We start from the raw sequence: 21,146 nt of genomic DNA, 5'->3' as shown, positions 1-21,146 counted from the left end.
CTCAGCCACTTAGTGAGACCCTGTATCAAAACTAAAAAATAAAATAGGGCTAGTGGTCTAGCTCAGAGATAGAATATGCCAAGGTCTAAAAAAATGACCAAGGACTTAAAGACCAGGACATGTTCTGAGAAATGCATCATTAGGGTATTTCATCTTTGTGTGAGCATAATATTTTATTATAAAAAGATTACTTTGCAATGTTAACTTATTATCATCACAGGTATCTACACCCAAACATGTAAACAAATTATTCCACATCTCATATGTCTCTGAGTTTGATTTTGTTTTACTTATATTGCCCTTTTTTATTTAGGTTAATTAAAGAAAATAAGAAGCATCAGGAGCTCATCTTAGACATTTGTTCAGAAAAAGACAATTTAAGAGAAGAACTAAGAAAAAGAACAGAAACAGAGAAGCAGCAAGTGAGCACAATTAAACAGGTAAAAAGTGGAGACCTTAAACTCAAACTTCAGTTTATAAAGACATTCCCAAACACTGCACATAAATTGAAGTTTTATGAGTTGAATCTTGATTTAAATGCAGAGGATTGATTGGCATGTAAAGCATTAGAGAATGAAGTGGGAATCATAAGCTTGTGATCCCAGCATTCGGGAGGCTGAGACAGGAGGATTGTAGTTCGCGGACAGCCTCAGCTACTTAGTGAGGCCCTTTGCAACTCAGTGAGACCCTGTTTCAAAATAAAGAATAAAAAAAAAAAAATAGGACTGGGGTGTAGCTCAAAGGTGGAATGCTCCTGCGTTCCATCCCTAGGACTGCATAAAAATAAAAATAATAATAAATAAAATATGACCACTAGAAAGCTTACATTGCACTCATGGCTTTTGTGTTAGTTGGCTTTTTGTCACGGTGACCATATGCCTGGCTCACAGTTTCAGTTGTCTGTTGTTGGCCAACTTCCTTGCTTTGGACCCGAGGGGTGCAGAATGTCATGGTGGAAAGGCTGAGGAATACTGCCCAGCTTATGGCTGCTGGGGGAGGGGAAGAAAAGCTGGGGACAAAAATTACCCTTTCAGGGCAGAGCCTTCCACTGGCCTGCTTCCTCCAACTATGCCCTACTGCCTACAGTTCCCACCACCTCCCAGGAGTCCATTCAACTCTCAAGGGATTAGTCCTTGTGATTCAGCCCCCGTCCCCCAGCCCCGCTTGTGAGCATTGCTACACTGGGGACCAAGTATTCAACATGTGAGCCGGGGGCATTGCAAGTCTAAATATACCCAACCTACCTACCTACCCACCCACCCACCCACCCACCCACCTTTCTTTGTTTTTTCTGTGGTAGGAATTGAACTCAGAGGCATTCTACTTCTAGGCTACACCCTCAGCCCAATTTTTATTTCTTATTTGAAAACAAGATCTTAATAGGTTCCTGAAAGCCTCACTAAGTTGCTGAGGCTGGCTTTGAACCTGCAGTCCTTCTGTCTCAGCCTCACAAGTACTGGGATTTCAATTGTATTTGAACTCAGGGCCTTGTGTATGTTAGGGAAGCTCTCTGCCACTGAGCTATATTCCAGCCCCACCTCCACCTCAACCCAGACCACTTTTGAGATAGAGTCTCCTTAAGTTGCCCAGGCTGGCCTTGAATTTAACAGTCCTCTTGCCTTAGTATCCTGAGTAGCTCCTCTTACAGGTGGTACAACCATGCTTGGCGATATTTTGTATTGTAAGAAAAACTAGTACATCTGTACTATACGGCAGTGTTAAAGTCTTTTTTGTAATAGTTTTTTTTAGTTATTATTCATAGACCTTACAGTTGACTCATTTCAAATATGTGATTCAGTGGCTTTAGTTGTTCAACCTTTACCACATTTTTAGAGGATTTATCACTCTAAAAAGAAACTCCACTTCCATTAGTAGTTATTCCTCATTTATCCCTAGAAGTAGGGAGAAACTAATCTTTCTGTCTTTATATATTTCCTATTCTGGACACTTCATATCAATGGAATCATAATAAGTAATGTAATATTTTCAAAGTTTCATTCAAGTTGTAGTATGTGTCAGTATTTCATTTAAAAAATGAATAATATTCCACTGTATAGATACTCATTTAATTTACCACTTTATCAGCTAATGAACATTTGAACTTTTTCATTTGACTATTGTAAACAATTCCTTTGAACACTTATATACAAGCTTTTGTGTGGATATGTTTTCATTGTTCTTGGGTATGTACCTAAGACTGGATAGAATAAGTTGAGAAGTGTTCCTTCTTTTTAGAAAGCAAAAGTTTTTGAAGATTTGTTATTCTTTAAATGTTTGGTAGATTTCCCATAATTTTGCAATCCATTCATTTGTTGATGGAGACCTAGGTTGGTTCCATATTTTGGCTATTACGAATTGTGCTGCTATGAACATGGGTATGCATATGTTACTGTAGTTCTCTGGTTTCAACCCCTTTGGAAAGATACCTAGGGGTTGTATACCCGGATCAAATGGTGGATTCATTCCATTTTCTAAGGAATCTCCACACTGATCTCCATAGTGGCTGAACTAGTTTGCACTCCCACCAACACACAATGGAATTCTACTTAGCAATAAAGAAGAACAAAATCAGGTCATTTGCAAGAAGATGGAAAGACCTGGAGAACATTATGTAAAGTGAGCTCAGCCAAGCACAGAAAGAGAAGGGACATGTATTTTCTCTAATACGCCCAAACTAGGGAGCATTGGGAATACCAGAGGGACTGCAGATAATAGAGGGGAAACCTCAGCAAAGCTAGAATGGAAGGGTAGGAGAGGAAGAGGGCTGGGGTTGATTAATGGAGGAGCTACATCCGAATATGTGTAAAAGTATTACAGTTGAAAACTTCCCTGCGAGCTCTGCTTTAGGTGCTTCTCATGTTTTGGTATGTTGTGTGTTTATTTTCATTCATCAGCTGGTACTAGTTTCCTTTGTGGCTTTTCCCACTTGAGTTTCCCAGATTTCTTTCTGCTGCTGAGCTCTAATTCCATTCCATTATGGTTGGAGAATATATTTTGTATGATATTCCATGTCACATATGAAGCTGTATGTTCTGTTGGTAGGTGGAGTGCTACATCGTTGTATTAGATCCAGTTGTTTTATTGTGTAGCTGAAGTCTCTGTTTCCACGTAAATCTTTCTAGTTCTATCCATTTTTTAAAATAGGGTATTGAAGTTTTCATTTATTGTTTGTTTGTCTGCTTGCCTCTTCATTTCTGTCAGTTTTTGCTTCAAGTATTTTGGTGCTATGTTGTTAGATACATGCTAGATCTTTTTGATGGGTTCATCCATTTGTCACTATGAAATGTCTTATTTCTTGTTTTAGTCGGTTTTGTTGGAAGTTAGTATAGCCATTTCTACTTTCTCATAATTACTGTTTGCATCCTTTATTTTTAATCTATATCTTGGAACCTAAATTATTTCCTGTAGAGCATATAGTTGGATCCTGTTTATTCCAGTCTGTCAGTTTCTGTCTTTTGTAATTGCCTTCCATTTAATGTTCTTATTGACAATTGGATTTATGTCTGCCATTTTGCTTTGGCTTCTATATCTCGTTTCTTTTTTCCCATTGCTGCTTCTCTGCTTTCTTTTGCAACTAATGTTTTTAATGTAACATCTAAATTTATTGTATGATACTTTCACTGTATTTGAGTTATTTCTTAGTGGATGCTCTGGGTTTTACCATATATACATTTTAATTACTTAAAATGTTACTTTAGTTACTTCATATATATGCTTACTTCTAATGAGATAGTAAAACAGTCCTATCAATTCTATGATTGAAGCATATTACATTTATTTATAATTACATATATTTATTGAGACTTAGTGGTCTGTTTGGTTTGGCTCTAAAAATAATCTGGGGATAATTTTTTTACAGTTAGAATCAAGAATAGAGGAACTTAATAAAGAAGTTAAAATTTCTAAAGATAAACTAATAGCTCAAGACGCTGCAGCTAAAAATGCAGTTCAGCAGTTACACAAAGAGATGTCCCAGCGGATGGAACAGGTACTTCTCATGCCATCATCATTGTGAACTTTATTTCAAACTTAAAAGTTAAGTGTGCGGAATAAAAAATGAAAGTCCTCCTTCAGCTGCAGTTCTTCTCCTGCCTCCAGTCCCTTTAGATTGCATTTCTTATTCCATAGCAAATTACTGACATTTTGGTTATGTGTCGTACACTCACGTCTGTGCAAGTCACACATACTCGATGTATATATTTAGTATTGGTCTGATGAGCATTGCTGTGACAGTAGTCAGTCGGGGTGTTCTGCAAAGTAAGGAAGCTTATTTAGCTTATGGCTCTGGTGGTCCAAGAGCAGGGAAACCCAGGGAGTAGGTGTAAGGAGAGGCCAGCCGGCGGAGCACCGTCCTCAGCCAGGCTCTAGGCGCTCTGCCTGCATTCTCGAGCTCTGCACCTGGAATCGTCTCCTCTGGCATCCTTTTAGAACACAGGGCGGGACAGAGAAGGGGGGAGAGCAGCACATCAGCCAAGTAAAAGGAGTCGGAAGGGACAAAAGCAAGTGTTAGTGATGTGTCATTTTTCTTTAATTTTGAATTTTTCAATTTATCCCCAAGTTTTTATGACAGAAGTACTAGACGTGTTACGCAGTAACCAAAGTACACAATGCATACCAATGTATACCAAAATATACATTGGTAACTTAGGAAAATATTGCTTACGTTGACATACTTGTATTTGAGATAAATATTTTTATTAATGCTAGACAGTGTTTTTTTTCAAAGGCCAACAAGAAATGTGAAGAAGCACGCCAAGAAAAAGAAGCGATGGTAATGAAGTATGTGCGAGGTGAGAAGGAATCCTTAGACCTTCGGAAGGAAAAGGAGACCCTTGAGAGGAAGCTTAGAGATGCAAATAAGGAACTGGAGAAAAACGCTAACAAGATCAAGCAGCTTTCTCAGGAGAAAGGACGGTTGCAGCAGCTGTATGAAGCAAAGGTATAGCGTGTGCCATTGTGCCTTGTTTAAATTGCTTCTCTTTAAACAATGGTCATGGTTCAAACACTCAAACAAAACGTTTTTATTAGATCGCCTACTAAGAGCATGGATGTTTTAGGAATTCCAGTATCTTATTACCTGCCGACAGTACGATTTTGCCAGGCAAAAGATGAGGTATTGGCACATGTTGTTGATTGGATTGAATTCAAAGGCATTCTGCCTCCTAGCTACACCCCTAGCCCTATTTTATTTTTATGTTTATTTTTATTTATTTATTTTTTTGTGGTACTGGGGTTCCTGGAAGCCTTCTACCTCCGGGATACACTCCCAGACCTATTTTTACATTTTTATTTGGAAACAGGGTCTCCTAAGCCAGCGCGCATGGCTGGCTTCGAACCTGCGCGATCCTCCTGTCTCTGCCTCCCAAGCGCAGGGATTACAAGCGTGCGCCACCACGCCCGGCTTATTTTTATTTTTAAACAGGGTCTTGCTGAGTTGCTGAGGGTCTCACTATGTTGCTGAGGCTGGCCTCAAACCTGTGATTCTCCTATTGCAGCCTCCCAAGTCCTGGGATTACAGGCATCTGCCATGATGCTCACCTGGTCAGATTCTTAATGTAATGCTATTCACCATAAATTAGAATTTATGGGTTTTTTTTAATGGAAAAATATCCTTTTTAGATGTTGTCCTAGGGAATTTACAGAGCTAGCTATTCAGAACCCTTGCTGTTAATGTTTAACTCAGAAATATTGTTATTCTTCTTGGGAATTCTAACAAAACTAATTAACCTCCTATTTCACCTTAATGTTTGCCAGTTAGGAATTATAAAGGTAAGGCTTAGACAGGAGGATCTGGGTCCATGGCCAGCCTCAGCTACTCACTGAGGCCCTGTTTAAAATAAAAAGAATAAAATATAGGGCTGGGGGTGTAGCTCGGAGGTAGAATGCCCCTGGGTTATCTCCAGTTCTGAAGAAAAAAAGTTATAAAGTTGTGCTTTTGCTCATAATGTATCCAATTGGTTAAAATATCAGTATTCATCATCCTTGTGTCTGCTGGTTGGATTTATGGTTTTATCGCTCTTATCATTTGACCCTTTAATCAGTTTTATGACCCATGGGTCATAGTGTGCAAACCCCTGATTTACAGCGTTGTTGCATGGATTACTTTGAGGGATTAAAAAAAATACACTGGTAATTAGTTAATTAGTAACTACTACAGAGGTAATTAGTTGCTTGTTTAAGTAAAAATTATGACCTAGTGTTATTATTTTTTTAGGAAGGTGAAGCAACTAGACTCATCAGAGAAATCGACAAATTAAAGGAAGATACCAATTCTCATATCATTAAAGTAAAGTGGGCACAGAATAAGTTAAAAGCTGAAATGGATTCGCACAAGGTGAGCACTGTAATGCAACGCCATAGAAATTAGAATTCATTTTATTAAGAGCAAATGTAACCGTTATTGAGGTATGGAGCTTTATCCTGAAGGGTAGCCTGGACCTCAATATTAACTGATTATGGAAAGGAAAAATTTTGCATGATTACTTATTAAATAGGTTAAATTTACAACACGTAAATTTGCCTTATTCTTTTGGCACTGGGGATTGAACCAACCAACATTCCACTTCTGAGATACACCCCCCAACACTTTTTATTTTCAATTTTGAAACAGCGTTTTGCTAAGATGCTGAGGGCCTCGCTAAGTTGCTGAGGCTGACTTCAAATCTGCAGTCCTTCTATTTTAATATAGGCATGAGCCACTCTGCCTAGCTGTTGCCTTATTCTTTAAGCATTTTTTTCCCCGTATGCACAGTTTTGTGGGGAGGAAGATATATTGCAAGTTTTCAAAACTGAAAGTAAACTCTGGAAAGTTTGGGAAATATTATTGTTAAGATTCTTATAATTAAGCCGGGCGTGGTGGCGCACACTTGTAATCCCCGCGCTTTGGAGGCTGAGACAGGAGGATCGCACGGGTTCAAAGCCAGCCTCAGCTACTTAGTGAGGCTCTCAGCAACTTAGTGAGACCCTGTTTCCAAATAAAATATAAAAAAGGTCTGGGAGTATAGCCCAGAGGTAGAAAGCCTCTGGGTTCCACCCCTAGTACCACAAAAAAAAAAAAAGATTCTTATAATTAAGAAATATAGTGGGTATGGTGGTACATGCCTGTAATGCTAGTACTTGGGAGGCTAAGACAAGATGATCACAGGTTCGAAGCTAGCCTGAGCAACTTAAAGTGAGACCTTCAGCAACTTAGTCGGATCCTGTTTCAAACTGAAAAGTAAAAATAGGGCTGGTGGTATAAATCAGAAGTGGAATGCCCCTGGTTTCAATCCCCAGTATCACAAACACACAAAGAGAAATGTAAATTCTTATTTAAATATACTAATAATATAATAGTAAATGTAATGACATTGTTTTAAACCACAATCCTAGATCATTAAATAATTCCAAATCAGTAGTGTTGATAACTTTTGGATACCTATATATTAGCATATCAGAGAAAACTGTAGGCAGAGTAGTCTACAGTGACTTTGATGAGAGAGCGAGACTGGTGAGTGCCGGATCCCCAGGGCCTGCACAGATGGAGGCAGTGGCCGGGGCAGGGAAGGACAGGCAGGGAGAGGCAGGCCACGAGCCCTGGCTCCCTGGAGTTAGAACCCCCCTTGCTGTGGGTTACAGGATGAGGAGTGGAATTCCAGATACATGTGCACAGGGCTGGTTTTGAACTGCCTGAGTTGCTTGAAGATCTGAACACAATACCTGGTCCAATATGTAATGTCTGCAATACTTTCCTTATCTTTATCTAAGAGGATCCTGAAACTTAAGGGAATAGTAGCACTGAGCACTGAAAACCTTACAAATCTGAGAGTCCTGTGTTGAAAGAATGGGTGATAAGAGATGGCATCTTTGAGGTCAAGTGAAACCACATACTTTGTAAGTCAAGTAGAGAAGTGGGTTCCAGCTGACTTCTATAAGGTTATGTGTTGCTTGGCGTGGTGGCGCACGCTTGTAATCCCAGCATTTGGGAGCCCGAGATAGGAGGATCGCAGTTCATGGACAGCCTCAGCTACTTGGTGAGGCCCTTTGCAACTCAGTGAGACCTTGTTTCAAAACAAAGAATAAAAAATAGGGCTGGAGGTGTAGCTTGGAGGTAGAATGCTCCTGGCTTCCATCCCTAGTACTTAAAAAAAGTGTTGGATTGCTAGAAAATGAAAATAATAAGCATATTGGCTTGGTATATGGAAATTTATATTTGCCAGTTCTATTTATTTATTTATCTATTTATTGCTGTTGAGCTAGTTGCTGTCTGGACACTATATATGAAACATAACCTATAGCATAGGTATCAGTCCTTAGGACTTAAGGCATTCCCCGGGGTGTGTCAGTGGAAACAAAGAGCATCAGTGCCTGCCTGCCTGCCTGCCTGCCTGCCGCCGCCGCCGCCTCCTCCTCCTCCTCCTCCTCCTCCTCCTCCTCCTCCTCCTCCTTCTCCTTCTTCTTCTTCTTCTTCTTCTTCTTCCTCTTCCTTCCCCCCCCCCCCCAGGGATTTAACCCAGAGGCATTCCACCTCCAAGCCACACCCTCAGTCCGATTTTCTTACTTGGAAACAGAGTCTCTCTAGGTTGCTGAGGGCCTTACTATACTGCCGAGGCTGGCTTTGAACTTGTGATCCTCCTGTCTCAGCCTCCCAAGTACTGGTATTACAAGCGTGTGCCACCACCCCTGGCAGCATCTGCTTTCTGAAGGGAAGCTACTGGGAATGTGGTACCTAAGCGCTCATTGAAATCCCCAGGAGAGCCAGGACCATGGCACTGGACCAGTTCTCTAGGAGAATGAGAGGGAGAGCTGCAGGGCATGGGCAGCAGTAAAGTCACAGTGGACGGGGAAGAAAAAGGAGAGGGGTGTCATAGGAGGGAAACGACGGGAGGATATTAGAGTCCAGGGTGGTGAGCAGGTAGTAAAGGATAAAAATGAGATCAGGTGATTGGATTTGATGAGATTAGTCCTTGAAAATCTCCAGAACTGCCATTGTAAGACACTTGTGAGGAATAGAACCAAATTGCAGCATCAATCAATAAAAAGGCTATTTTGAATAGATACCATAACCATCAACCAAAATACTGTCTTTTGTGGGTGTATAAGGAACTGTTTGACACTTTTACCATGTTAGTAATATCTTATAATTTGCTAAAACTCTCAATTTTACTTTATTTAATGGTTATCAGCTGCCCAGACTATTTTTTTTTATAGGTACTGGGGATTTAACCCCGGGGCATTCTACCTCTGAGCTACATCACCAGCCCTAGTTTTTATTTTTATTTTGAAACAGGATCTCACTAAGTTGCAGAGGGCCTCACTAAGTAGCTGAGGCTGTCTGCGAACCGTGATCCCCCTGTCTCAGCTTCCCAAGTACTAGGATTACAAGCACACCACCACGTCCGGCTTGCACAGACCATTTAACTCTGCATCAGGAATATTTTTAATAGTATTGCTAGAATACCACCAGGCTCCTCAGTGCAGCCTCAGCAAGGACTTTCCCTACTCTGAGGTCACTGCGCACATTCATCCTATCATTGTGGCCAAACTTGTCTCTTTATCAATGCAGGAAACCAAAGATAAACTCAAAGAAACAACAACAAAGTTAACGCAAGCAAAGGAAGAAGCAGATCAGATCCGGCAGAACTGTCAGGATATGATAAAAACCTATCAGGTATGCTCAGCTTTTAGATAGGTTGGCCAGAAGTTATACTAAGTATCAGCACTCTGCTTCATTACATTTCATGTGTCTGCAATATTTGAAGTATAGAATGGAATTGATGAATTAAATAAAATGTGGGTTTATTTCCTCTGTTAAACTACCTTCAGCTCACATAGATCTTATTAGAGAAGTTTTCAACCAAGTGAAATTCCTAGCAAATTTCAGAAAGATGAAGAGTGCAAAGATAACTTTAAAAAAATAAACTTCTTTGTATTATGTTATATCCTTTTAGGTATGCTATTCTTGTTCATACAAAACTGACATATTTAAAACCTTTCAATGCATTTTTCAATGTTGGATATCTCTATATATTTCACAATTACTAAACTTAAAGACAAAGCTTTCTTCATTCTTCAAAGTGTAAAACTTATAAAATTATCATACCTTTTATTTTTTTTTTTCTATTAGGAGTCAGAAGAAATTAAATCAAATGAGCTTGATGCAAAGCTCAGAGTCACAAGGGGAGAACTTGAAAAACAAATGCAAGAAAAATCTGACCAGCTAGAGGTAAATATTTTTGCACTTTGTATATTTTGGATTGAGAAATAAATACAGAAAAAGAATGAGTAAGAGTTGTCATCTGCTTTTAAGGCCTTTTGGTACAAGCAGGCAATAAATTTTAGATCTTTTCAGTGCATTATGAATTGTGGTTTCTTTTAAAGATGCATCATGCCAAAATAAAGGAACTAGAGGATCTGAAGAGGACATTCCAGGAGGGTATGGATGAGCTCCGGACACTGAGAACAAAGGTACTAGACTTTAGTTGTGACTCCAGATGAGGGGTAAATGCCTTTAAATTTGGATTTGCTCTGATTTTTAAAGTGATGGGAAAAAATATTTATATAGAAATTTTCCAAAATAGTTAGGCACAGTGGCACATGCCTCTAATCCCAGCTACCCAGGAGATCACAAGTTCAAGGTCATCCTGGGCAACTCAAAAGGGGCTGGGAATGGTTCACCTTTATGCCCTTGTTTAGCATGTGTGAGGCCTGGAGTTAATCTCTAGCAACAAAAGGAAAAAGGAAAAGTAATTTTCCAAAATAAAAAAAGACCCCAGAGTTATAGAATAGCGATCCCTAGTACTGTAATCAACATTTTTGAAATGAAAATATTTTCCATGTTAGTCCCTTTGAAATGTTTGCGAAACATTTCTATTTTATAGCACATTTACTACAAAAATAACTTGCCCTTGGGTGTATTTAATAGCTTTAATGGATACAGTTTTATTTATTTATTTTTGTGGTACTGGGGATGGAACCCAGGGACTTTCTACCTCTTTTACACTCCCGGAGCAATTTTATATTTTATTTGGAAACAGATTCTCACTACGTAGCTGAGGCTGGCTTCGAACTTGCCTTATCCTCCTGTCTCAGCCTCCCGAGCAATTACAAGCATACACTACCATGCCTGGCTTAATGGACACAGTTTTAATTTCTGTTATTAAATATTTTTAACATTTGTCTTTATTGTTAAAATAATGTCCCTTTTAATATGTATATGAATATGACATTATCACTGTATGTCATTCATTTAGAAACAGGCTTTTAAGTAACTACTTTGAATGTGAAATTACCTATTCATTTTTTTTCTTTTTCTTTCTTTTTTCAGTACTGGGGGTGGAACCCAGGGGCATTCTACCTCTGAGCTATACTCCCAGCCCAATTTTTTTTTTTTATTCTTTATTTTGAAACAGGGTCTCACTGAGTTGCAAAGGGCCTCACTAGTAGCTGAGGCTGTTCTTGAACCGCAGTCCTCCTGTCCACCACATCTGGCTTACCTATTAATTTTCAAAGTGTTTTTTATATACCTTCTAAATATGTCCTTCCTATCAGTTATTTTAGGTTGTTAGATAAGATATATTCTTTTTCAGACAATGAAATGAAAATTTAGTAAAAATAAAGTGTCATGCTAAAATTTCCATGGCTAAATAATAAGAAATCTAGTGCTGTTAACTTCCCTCCGTGTTCCTCATTTGAACAAATAGTGCTTTAGCATTAAGCTTAGACTACTAACATGCAATCACTCTCTGAACAAGAAAATATTGTTTGTAGTTTAATGTGGTGATAATCATTTGATAGGTGAAATGTCTAGAAGATGAACGATTAAGAACAGAAGATGAATTATCAAAATATAAAGAAATTATTAATCGCCAAAAAGCTGAAATTCAGAATTTATTGGATAGACTGAAAATTGCAGATCAGATACAGGATCAGCTTCAAAGGTATAAAACAAGCAACTTATGTTTGTGTTAATAAGCATTTTAATTCTGTCTCAAGATTCTGTTTTTAAATGCAATTAATATGTTAAACAAGAACAAATTTTAAGTTTTTTAAATTTCTCTTTTCACTAGAACCTTTTTGAAGTATCTTTGAGCTCCCATCTTGACTTCTAAAAATCAAAGTTTATATTTCCTAATTATTGTCAGTAACAATTTTTAAGACAGAATGGGTTTATTTTGCTTCTTTACCTTTTCAGCTTCCAAATTCTGTTACTTATACATGGTACTTCATTTTCTTCTAAAATGCAAAGCAAATCTAAATCTGTATCAAGATCTGAATTTTTGCCTGGTTATAATTTACAGTGTTAAGAGCTGACATTATTCCTTGGTGTCTCATAAAATCATTAAGCTAAATGCCACTTATGGCATTACCTCACAGAGTCTGGATTCAGGCTGAATTCAACAGGATTTTTTTCTATACCTTACCCATACTCAAGCTGTTGAATGTTGATAAAGGAATTCTCACCATTATTCAGATTGAGGCAGCTATAAGTTCATGGCTCCTCACCTATGGATGCTCTTCTAATCCTACCTGTATCCTTTGTCAAAGCCTTCTATCCCATCTTAGCATCTCTTCCAAATCATACCACTTCCCTCACTCGTCAGCCTCTCCTTTTACTTACATACTCCAGGCAGGTGATCATTTCCTTACAGAACAGAATGGAAGCTGTCAGGTGGGATGCTGTCCACTTCCTGCACCTGCAGCCATTCCATCCTTTTTCTGTTACCATGGAAGAAGTGTTTCTGCTCTTTAAATCCAGTCTTCATTCTGCTTCAGCTGTGGATCCTCTGCTCTTCTCCCTTCTCAGGATGTCTTGATCATTCCTCCTTTATCCTTCACTTCTTACATTTCTCCACTGACTTTCCCTTTCTTCCTACATTTGAATATGATTGTCATTAAAAAAAACCAAAACTCTTAGGACCTTCCCTTGCTAGCTTATTTTTCTCCTCCTCTTCACAACCAAACTTCCTTATAGAATCAGTTCTATTCATTCTCCATGTTACTTCCTGTTTTCTGTTCCTCTCCTCTTTGCTACAGCTTCTGCTTCAACATTTCATTAAAAAATGAATGCCTCCTCAGCTGTGGCAGACGTAGCCCGGGCCCAGGTTTGCTTGAATCTTTGACATCCTTTCACACCACCCATCCTACATTTCTTGAAATGCTCTGTTCCTTTGACTCTGTTTTCTTCATCCTCCCCCAGGGCTCCTCCTGCCTTTCTGGCCACGCTTTTCCTTCTCCTTAAGGGCTTCTCTTTCTCTCACAAAGCCATCTTGTATTCAAATTCTGGTATACTTCCGGGTGTCCCAGCTCTTTCTGTTGTACATCAGGTCTTTGGATCATTACCTTCTGCCCTTTTTGCTTAGCTTCAAGCACAGGAGTACCAACTACACCTTGAACTTTAATGTGTACAACATTAGTTCCTCCCTTCTGCCCACAGATGTGCTTCTCCTCTCATATTTCTGGGTGGGGTAAGTGAAGAGTGTAACACCCACGTGACTGTCCAACAGGGGACCTTAATTCTCTGATGAATGACCTACAAACAATACCAAAGACAGTAGGAGAAGCAAGTCTCAGCTCCTGCTGCTTCCAGAAGAACCCACTAGCAAACATGCGCAGCCTCTCTGAGCCCGTTGGCTCTTTCCTCCCTCTCCTCACACACCTCCCCAGTCGCACAGTCACGGGCGTTAGCGATGTCAGCTTCCTATATCATTCAAGGCCATGGACATCTTTATGTCCCACTGGTACTTCCATAGTCCCAGCCATTGTCAACCCTGGCAAACGCTGTGTCTTATAACCTGCTTACTGCTTCCTTTGTCTCTGGAGCCATTCCCTTGTTCTCATTTGCATAATCTTTTTACAAAGGCCATTTTCTCAAAACCTTTCAGTGAGTTTCTGTTGCCTCCGTGATTGGCTAGTATACTTGAATGCGTTAGCATGGGTTAAGAGTAATGATCTTTCTCCTTTTTTTATGCCTTTCCCTTCTACTCTTGTGTTTCAACTATAGTTGATTAAAATGTTTAAGAGTTATGTCTAGCCTGTGCTAAGTGCTAGGGATATCGTACAGTCATCATCGGTATTGCACATCTGCTCGTGCCCAGTGAGAAGCCCTTCTCTTTCTCCTCTCAGCTGAACATGCTTTGTTCTCCTTTCCCTGCACCTGAACATACTTTGTTCTCCCACCAACTCTCCTTTTCCTTTAGGTCAAGGATCAACAAATTATGGCCAAATCTTAGCCTGCCACCTCTTTTTGTAAGCGAAGTTTACCTAGCTCCACTGGTTCATTTATGAATTGTTTATGGCTCCTTTCCTACTGCAGTGGTAAAGTAAAGTAGAATTGTTGCAACAAAGTTTATATGCACAGAAGCCTAGTTTACCTACTGTCTGGCCTTTTATATGAAAGGTTGTATTTTAGTTTGAATGTCCCTTATGTGAGTTTGGGTGACCTACTCTGTGTTTTCATCACAGATATTTCATCACACTCTTGCAATTTCCCGACTCACTTGGAAACTCAGAGCCCATGAAATCAAGCCCATGCGGCCTTGCTCATATATATTTTTAGCTCTTAGCTCATATATTAGGCATTCATAAATATTTGGATGAATGAATAAAAGTAGCTTTATAAAGCATTTTATTAGATGAAAATTCCCAAACCATTCATTTAATGCCTTTTAGTAGTTTTATTTTTCTGAAATATAAACTTTATCATTTAGGGGTAAACAAGAAATTGAAAATTTGAAGGAAGAAGTGGAAAGTCTTAACTCTTTGACTAATGACCTGCAGAAAGACATCGAAGGCAGCAGGCAACGGGAATCTGAACTCCTGCTGTTCACAGAAAAGCTCACAGGCAAGAACGCACAGCTGCAGTCGGAGTGCAATTCTCTGCAGTCTCAATTTGATAAACTTTCCTGTAGTGAAAGTCAGTTACGAAGCCAATGTGAACAAATGAAACAAACAAATATTAGTTTGGTAAGTATAAACATACATTTAGCTATTAAACCATAACAAGAAACACAGATTAAATTTTCCTAGTAGCATAAAAATTTAGTGGTAATGAATCTAATCTTTTTTCTGTTGGCACTGACTTTCTGGTAACTTCAAATGCCATAAAAATGTTAGTCATTTTCTTTCAAGTAATGTAATTTGGAAGTAAATTACTCTCTAAAATGATAAGAATATTTCACTTTTGAAAATAAGAAAACCATGGTTGAAACCATGCCTAACTGGATTCACTGTTTATATTTTAAATGATAATACTTTCAATTTCTGATTTTTATGCTAGCTTATAATGGTTTAATATTTCCAAGTTATTGGAGTGTTTAGAAAGTATCGTAAAAATTGAGTCTTTGAAATTCCCCAAATTCCAAGGTCTTTCTCCCATGTCATTTCGCACACGGAATGACGTGCTCACTGGTTGCTCCTCTGCACTGCTGTGTGAGGACTTGGAGGAGCTCAGTAAACAGAACCTGGTCAAGAGTAAGACAGAAGGGTCGCTATTCTCAGGGACCTGGTATTTTTCAGTTTTAAACTGTGGTAGAAACAGACATACTAAAATTGGTGATTTTTAAATTTTATCTTGTTTAACATTCAGGAAAGTAAATTATTAAAAGAAGAAGAACTACGAAAAGAGAAAGTCCAGACTCTGGAAGCTGAACTCACTTGTAGACAAACAGAAGCTAAAGCACTGAGTACCCAGGTAGAGGAACTGAAAGATGAGTTAGTAACTCAGAGACGCAAACATGCCTCGAACATCAAGGACCTCACCAAACAGCTTCAGCAAGGTATCAAATCTTCTTCCACACTTAGACCTTGAACGTGTTTGTTTTACTCATGAGAGATTTTATAGAGAAAATGGATTTTGCTTCAGGTTCTACCACAGTGAATAGAGTCATATGTTCTTTAACATTCATAGACCGAATCACTGAACTTATTCACAGAGCCACAGGATATGAGAATTGGGGTAGTACCTTAGGGCAATACTATCTAAATTCTAAAAATCACATACTTTTATCAATAAAAAGTTTTTCTCCAATTTATGTTTTTATTTCTCATCATCTGTTACTCTATAATTTGTGTGTGTGTTAGGAAACATGAGAACCCAAGTGTGATTGTACATGCCTTATAATTCCATTACTTGGGAGACTGAAACAGGAGATTAACAGGTTTGAAGACAACCTCAGCAACTTAGCAAGAGAATCTGTTTCAAAATAATAATAATAATAACAACAACAATAACAATAATAAAGCTAGGCATATAGCTCGGAGGTAGAATGCCCCTGGGATCAATCCCCAGTAACTTCTCCCCAGTAAGAGAAAGGAAAACATATTAAAAACAAATTTAAAAAGCTCTGTCTTAAAGTATAAATAACAGTTCTAATATTACATATGCCTGTGAATTTATTTGTGCCACATCTAGTGCCTGGACCCCCATTTTTAGACCTCTAACTTAGAAAATGTTGAGACCTAACCCTTCATCTGAGTATCAGGAAACACTTCAGAAAAGTTACCTATTACCTGAACATAATACTTGGCAGCTAGAATTAGAACCAGATTTCTTTCATTTAAACATGTATGGTGTTAATGTGTTATCTGTGCTGTGTGCTTTGGAAGCAAAGATGAATAAGACATATTCTGCTATTCTCTCCTATTCTCCACTGCTTTGTTTGTGTTAAGGTGAAATATAGTAGTAAAAGAGGCTTAGAATTACTTAATATGACTATAATTAGATATTTGCTATAAGAATTCAGCTTATTTTTATGCATGTAATCAAAGGGACACCTGTAGGATTTTCTAAATCTTTCAGGACTCTTAAAAGTTAAGTTCAGTGTAATCAGATAATGCCATTGTCAGTTATCATAATGTTGTTTCTGTATATTTTGGTTTTGACCTGTACATTTCTAAATGTCATTTTATGTGAATGGCACCCATGGCTTCCTGTCTCAGAGCTTGTTGTGGTCCATGGAATTTTTGCCCAAGTGATTTTAGTAACTAAAATCAGAGATGGTGGGGCAAATGGCTATGATAATTGTCCCAAGTAATCTATTTCTTTTTCTGGTAGCACGAAGAAAACTAGATCATGTTGAGAATGGAAACTATGATAAAGAAGTTAGCAGCATGGGAAGTCGTTCTAGTTCATCAGGTAAATAACTAGTGGCTTCAGTTATTTAGTAATTGATTATAAAAATGAGTAGCATTTTTGACTCTAGAAAATGTTGACATGGTTTGTTTCATTTTGAAGTATAAAAATGAAAGTGACAGGTAATTATTATTTTTTAAATGTTTGTGAATCTCTCGTACAGCCACTTCACTTATACTGTCTTCTAGGAATTGCACATTAAGGGACAAAACATCAGTTGTTTGTTATAATAGAAAAGGTATAGTAGAATGAACATTGAAATTATCGTTAAGTCTTGAGGTCCCAGCTCTCCCATTTATGAGTTGTTTAATGTTCTTAAATCTATAAAATAGGGTTGAAAAAACAAATCTTTGTTGGGTAAAAAGGATCAGAAATTCATTTAACAAATATTGATCAAAACAAGAGCTAACATTACATTGTGCGTAACTCTGGTGCCGGCTCTGAGCGCTTCCCACGTCGCTTCATCTAAATGAGGGCAGCAAGCCTATGAGGAATAATATTCTTCCCATTTTCATGTGACATAATCCAGGCACTGACAGTGATTCCCTGGAAGTCACACGGCGAAGAGGTGGGAGCGGACTTTCCCTGGCAGGCTGGCTGCCGCTGTGTGCTGTCTACTCTTTTCTCTTCTTGTGCACCTCTCTCTCCACTGGCCTCGGCTTTTGTTTTCTTTTCTTGTGTTTCAGTTTTGGTCTTGCTTAGACTTGTTCTCACTTTTTCTTGAAATCTTTATTTCTCTATTGCCACTTTCTAAATCTGTGCCTGAGAGAACTGAATAGACCTTGGGTAATTTTATCATAAGTGAAACGAGAACTTGGACCATGAATGACCTGGGATGTGTTCTGTGTCCAACTATGTTAGAGTGAATATTTGGAAATGATACTGGGATAAATGATATGTAAGAAGAGAGGGGAGTCTAAACACATATAATATCTAAATTGATTTTTTTTCTTCCCTGTAAAAGGATCTCTTAATGCTCGAAGCAGTGCAGAAGATCGGTCTCCAGAAAATACTGGGTCATCAGCAGCTGTGGATAACTTTCCAGAAGTGGACAAGGCCATGCTGATTGAGAGGATAGTTAGGTTGCAAAAAGCACATGCCCGGAAAAATGAAAAAATAGAATTTATGGAGGACCACATCAAACAATTGGTGGAAGAAATTAGGAAAAAAACAAAGTATGTTTTATTATGGTAGCATAATCTGTGTTCAGAATGCTATAATTCATATAGTATAATTAATATAGTAAAGTTACTGCTTTCAAAATTAATCATATCAAGAGCTTGGCTGTCAAAAACAATTTTAAAAAATTTTTATTTCAATTTTTTTTATACAAGATTAAGATACACATGATGCTCAGGTTGGTCTCAACCCTGGGCTCGTGTGATTTCCTTCTCAGCCTCCCAAGTACCTGGAACTACAGGCATGTGCTACCAAGCCCAGCTTAATGACTCTATGGTCATTCAGTTTCTAACCTTTCATGATCACCTACCGTATTCTAGGTTTGGGGAGTACAGCGATGAAGGAAAATACCTAGTTTGCACAAAGCCCGCTATGGTCATTGAGAATTAGGAGATGTTAATTTTTTTAACATATTAAAATAATTTGGATGTTAACAATATAGTGCTCTACTTAGCTTTTCATTTTCATGACTGTGACTAAGAGACTTAATGGGGCTTGGGATATTTTCCCCATTAAGCAGGACATAATGAGGCAATTAATTGGGCACCTACTAGTACAAGGTGCTGTGCCTGTGGCTTAGCCTTATCTCAGTGACAAGAATGAGCTCTCTGATTTTGCAGATGACTTGACTGGAGCTCAGGTCAAGTCACTGTATTTGCCGGGGTTACCGTTCATCCTGTAAGGAACAGACCTACAGTTGGACACCCACACAAAGCTCTGATGGATTCTCTGGAGTCACAGTACCATATTTATATAAATAAAAAGTTGTTGTTTTTATGTTGCAGGTCTTTTCCTAAGCCTTCTTAGGTTTCATTTTGAAATATTTTGAATGCATGACTAAAAGCTTGCCTCTAACTTTTAAAAGAAAGTAAAATTCAAAGAGTTCCAAGTTTAATAATAGGAAAAATAGAAAATATTAACAGAATCAGAGAAATAAAGTACTAATATATTTTATGCAGATAAGGAAATAAATAGTAGTATTCACATATAATATATATATATATATATATATATATATATTTAAATACCATGATAGAACAATGATAGGGTAGTTTAAGAAACCCTCTGAATAGAGAAGTCTTTTTTAATAGTTAGGTTTACTAGCCCAGTTGGTATTTATGCCGATCATCTTCATGCTTATGATTACTGATTCTTACAGATTCCAGTGTTTTTAATTCCACAAGTATACAATTGATAGTGTCATTTTGTTTTGCAGAATAATTCAGAGTTACATTTTACGAGAAGAATCAGGCACACTTTCTTCAGAGGCATCTGATTTTAACAAAGTCCATTTAAGTAGACGAGGCGGCATCATGGCTTCTCTATATACATCCCATCCTGCCGATAGCGGATTAACACTGGAACTCTCTTTGGAAATCAACCGAAAATTACAGGCTGTTTTGGAGGATACATTACTAAAAAATATTACTTTGAAGGTATTTGCGTTTCTCATCCACCTACCAGTAAATACAAGGGAATAGGGTGCCTCTTTCATAGTCTCATTTAGCAGTTAGATAGGCAATTCTTTTATGCAGTTTTCTGTTGCTAACAGATAAAAGGTTAGTGTTTTTTCTCTCTTAAAAAGTACAACTTTTAAATCAATTTAGTTGTTGGATAGGTACTAGGATGAATTATTTACATGGCTGTCCTTTGAAATATGTCATAATCATAGTAATTGCTAAAACATAATTTTTAAGGTTGTAGCATTTCTTAATATGTTTTGTAGTTTTATTATTTGCAACTATTATCTGACCCACCTATTTGATTTTGACTGTGCATGGGTCTTGATAGTAATGGGTTTAAAAACCTATTTGTAAATCCAGTCAATAATCTTTTTACACACTGAAAATTGCTATAAGCTATATAAGATGATTAAATATGGACGTGGTGGTACATACTTGTAATCCCAGGTATTTGGGAGGCTGAAGCATGAGGATTGCAAGGTTGAGGCCAGTCTGGGCAATGTAGTGAGACCCTGTCTCAGAATTAAAAGGATTAGGGATGTAGCTCAGTAGTAGAGTGTATCCTAGCGCATACAAAGCCCTGGGTATATGTACACACACACACACACACACACACACACACACACACACACACACACACACACACACCATAAAATGGACAGACCTGCTTTACATTCGTGTGTCTAGTTCATCTCACTTAGCTTTTTTGGATCTATTATCACTCTTTTGATTTCAAGATCTAGGCAAAAGTAGTTCAAACTAAATCTTTTTATTTATTTAGTAGTTCTTTTTCTCTTTTTCCCCTAATTATTAAAGGAAAATCTACAAACTCTTGGAACAGAAATAGAGCGTCTTATTAAACACCAGCATGAACTAGAACAGAGGACAAAGCAAACCTAATTCAGAGTTCTTGCTCAGTGAGCAGATAGAGAAGCCGCACAGGAGCAGGTGTCACTGACCAGTACTGTTGGAAACTTTCCCTGCTTTGTTATCAGCCAGTCAAAAAAATTTTTTTGCTTCATCTGTATAAAGTATCCTTTTACAAATGGATGCATTGCCGTGTATATTGTAAGAATGTAAGCTTTGATGAAATTTGTTTTTATATGGTGCAATACAATATGTCATTCAGTCTAAACAGTTTAATTTGGTCATAATCATATGAAGTGTTGAACATTACTACAAGGGCTTTTGAAAACCCCATCTCCATATTTTTCCCTTCAAAATATATAATAGTAAAGATGATTCAGCTTTTTAAAATTATGCATGAAAAGACAGGAAGTGATAATCATTCAGTAATTCTTTTTTTTTTTCAGCAACACCAAGAGAAACATAATTAAAATACTTGTTTTGAATCGCTTCTTGGTCTTTGGGCTAAGATCGAGTGTAGTAATATA

The 21,146-nt window shown here is 37.9% G+C and overlaps 1 protein-coding gene across 1 annotated transcript in view; it reads left to right on the top strand.

Moving 5' to 3' along the window:
• Nucleotides 1-20,652, top strand: part of CCDC186 (coiled-coil domain containing 186) — a gene marked incomplete at its 3' end in the record, with an annotated part of 29,926 nt that extends 9,274 nt beyond the window's left edge. Inside the window, exons 2-15 of the mRNA XM_080694550.1 lie at nt 314-440; nt 3,860-3,988; nt 4,727-4,939; nt 6,215-6,334; nt 9,545-9,649; nt 10,106-10,204; nt 10,360-10,446; nt 11,776-11,918; nt 14,688-14,943; nt 15,566-15,755; nt 17,033-17,113; nt 18,075-18,285; nt 19,506-19,725; nt 20,569-20,652. Coding sequence (XP_080550676.1) covers nt 314-440; nt 3,860-3,988; nt 4,727-4,939; nt 6,215-6,334; nt 9,545-9,649; nt 10,106-10,204; nt 10,360-10,446; nt 11,776-11,918; nt 14,688-14,943; nt 15,566-15,755; nt 17,033-17,113; nt 18,075-18,285; nt 19,506-19,725; nt 20,569-20,652 — 2,065 coding nt within the window. The remainder of the gene's footprint in view (nt 1-313; nt 441-3,859; nt 3,989-4,726; nt 4,940-6,214; nt 6,335-9,544; nt 9,650-10,105; nt 10,205-10,359; nt 10,447-11,775; nt 11,919-14,687; nt 14,944-15,565; nt 15,756-17,032; nt 17,114-18,074; nt 18,286-19,505; nt 19,726-20,568) is intronic.
• Between the last annotated feature and the right edge of the window lie 494 nt (nt 20,653-21,146).

Source organism: Muscardinus avellanarius (genome assembly GCF_963383645.1).
Source record: "Muscardinus avellanarius genome assembly, chromosome: 4".
In the NCBI taxonomy this organism is placed as follows: Eukaryota; Metazoa; Chordata; class Mammalia; order Rodentia; family Gliridae; genus Muscardinus; species Muscardinus avellanarius.
This window is presented reverse-complemented; position numbering and strand designations above follow the sequence as displayed.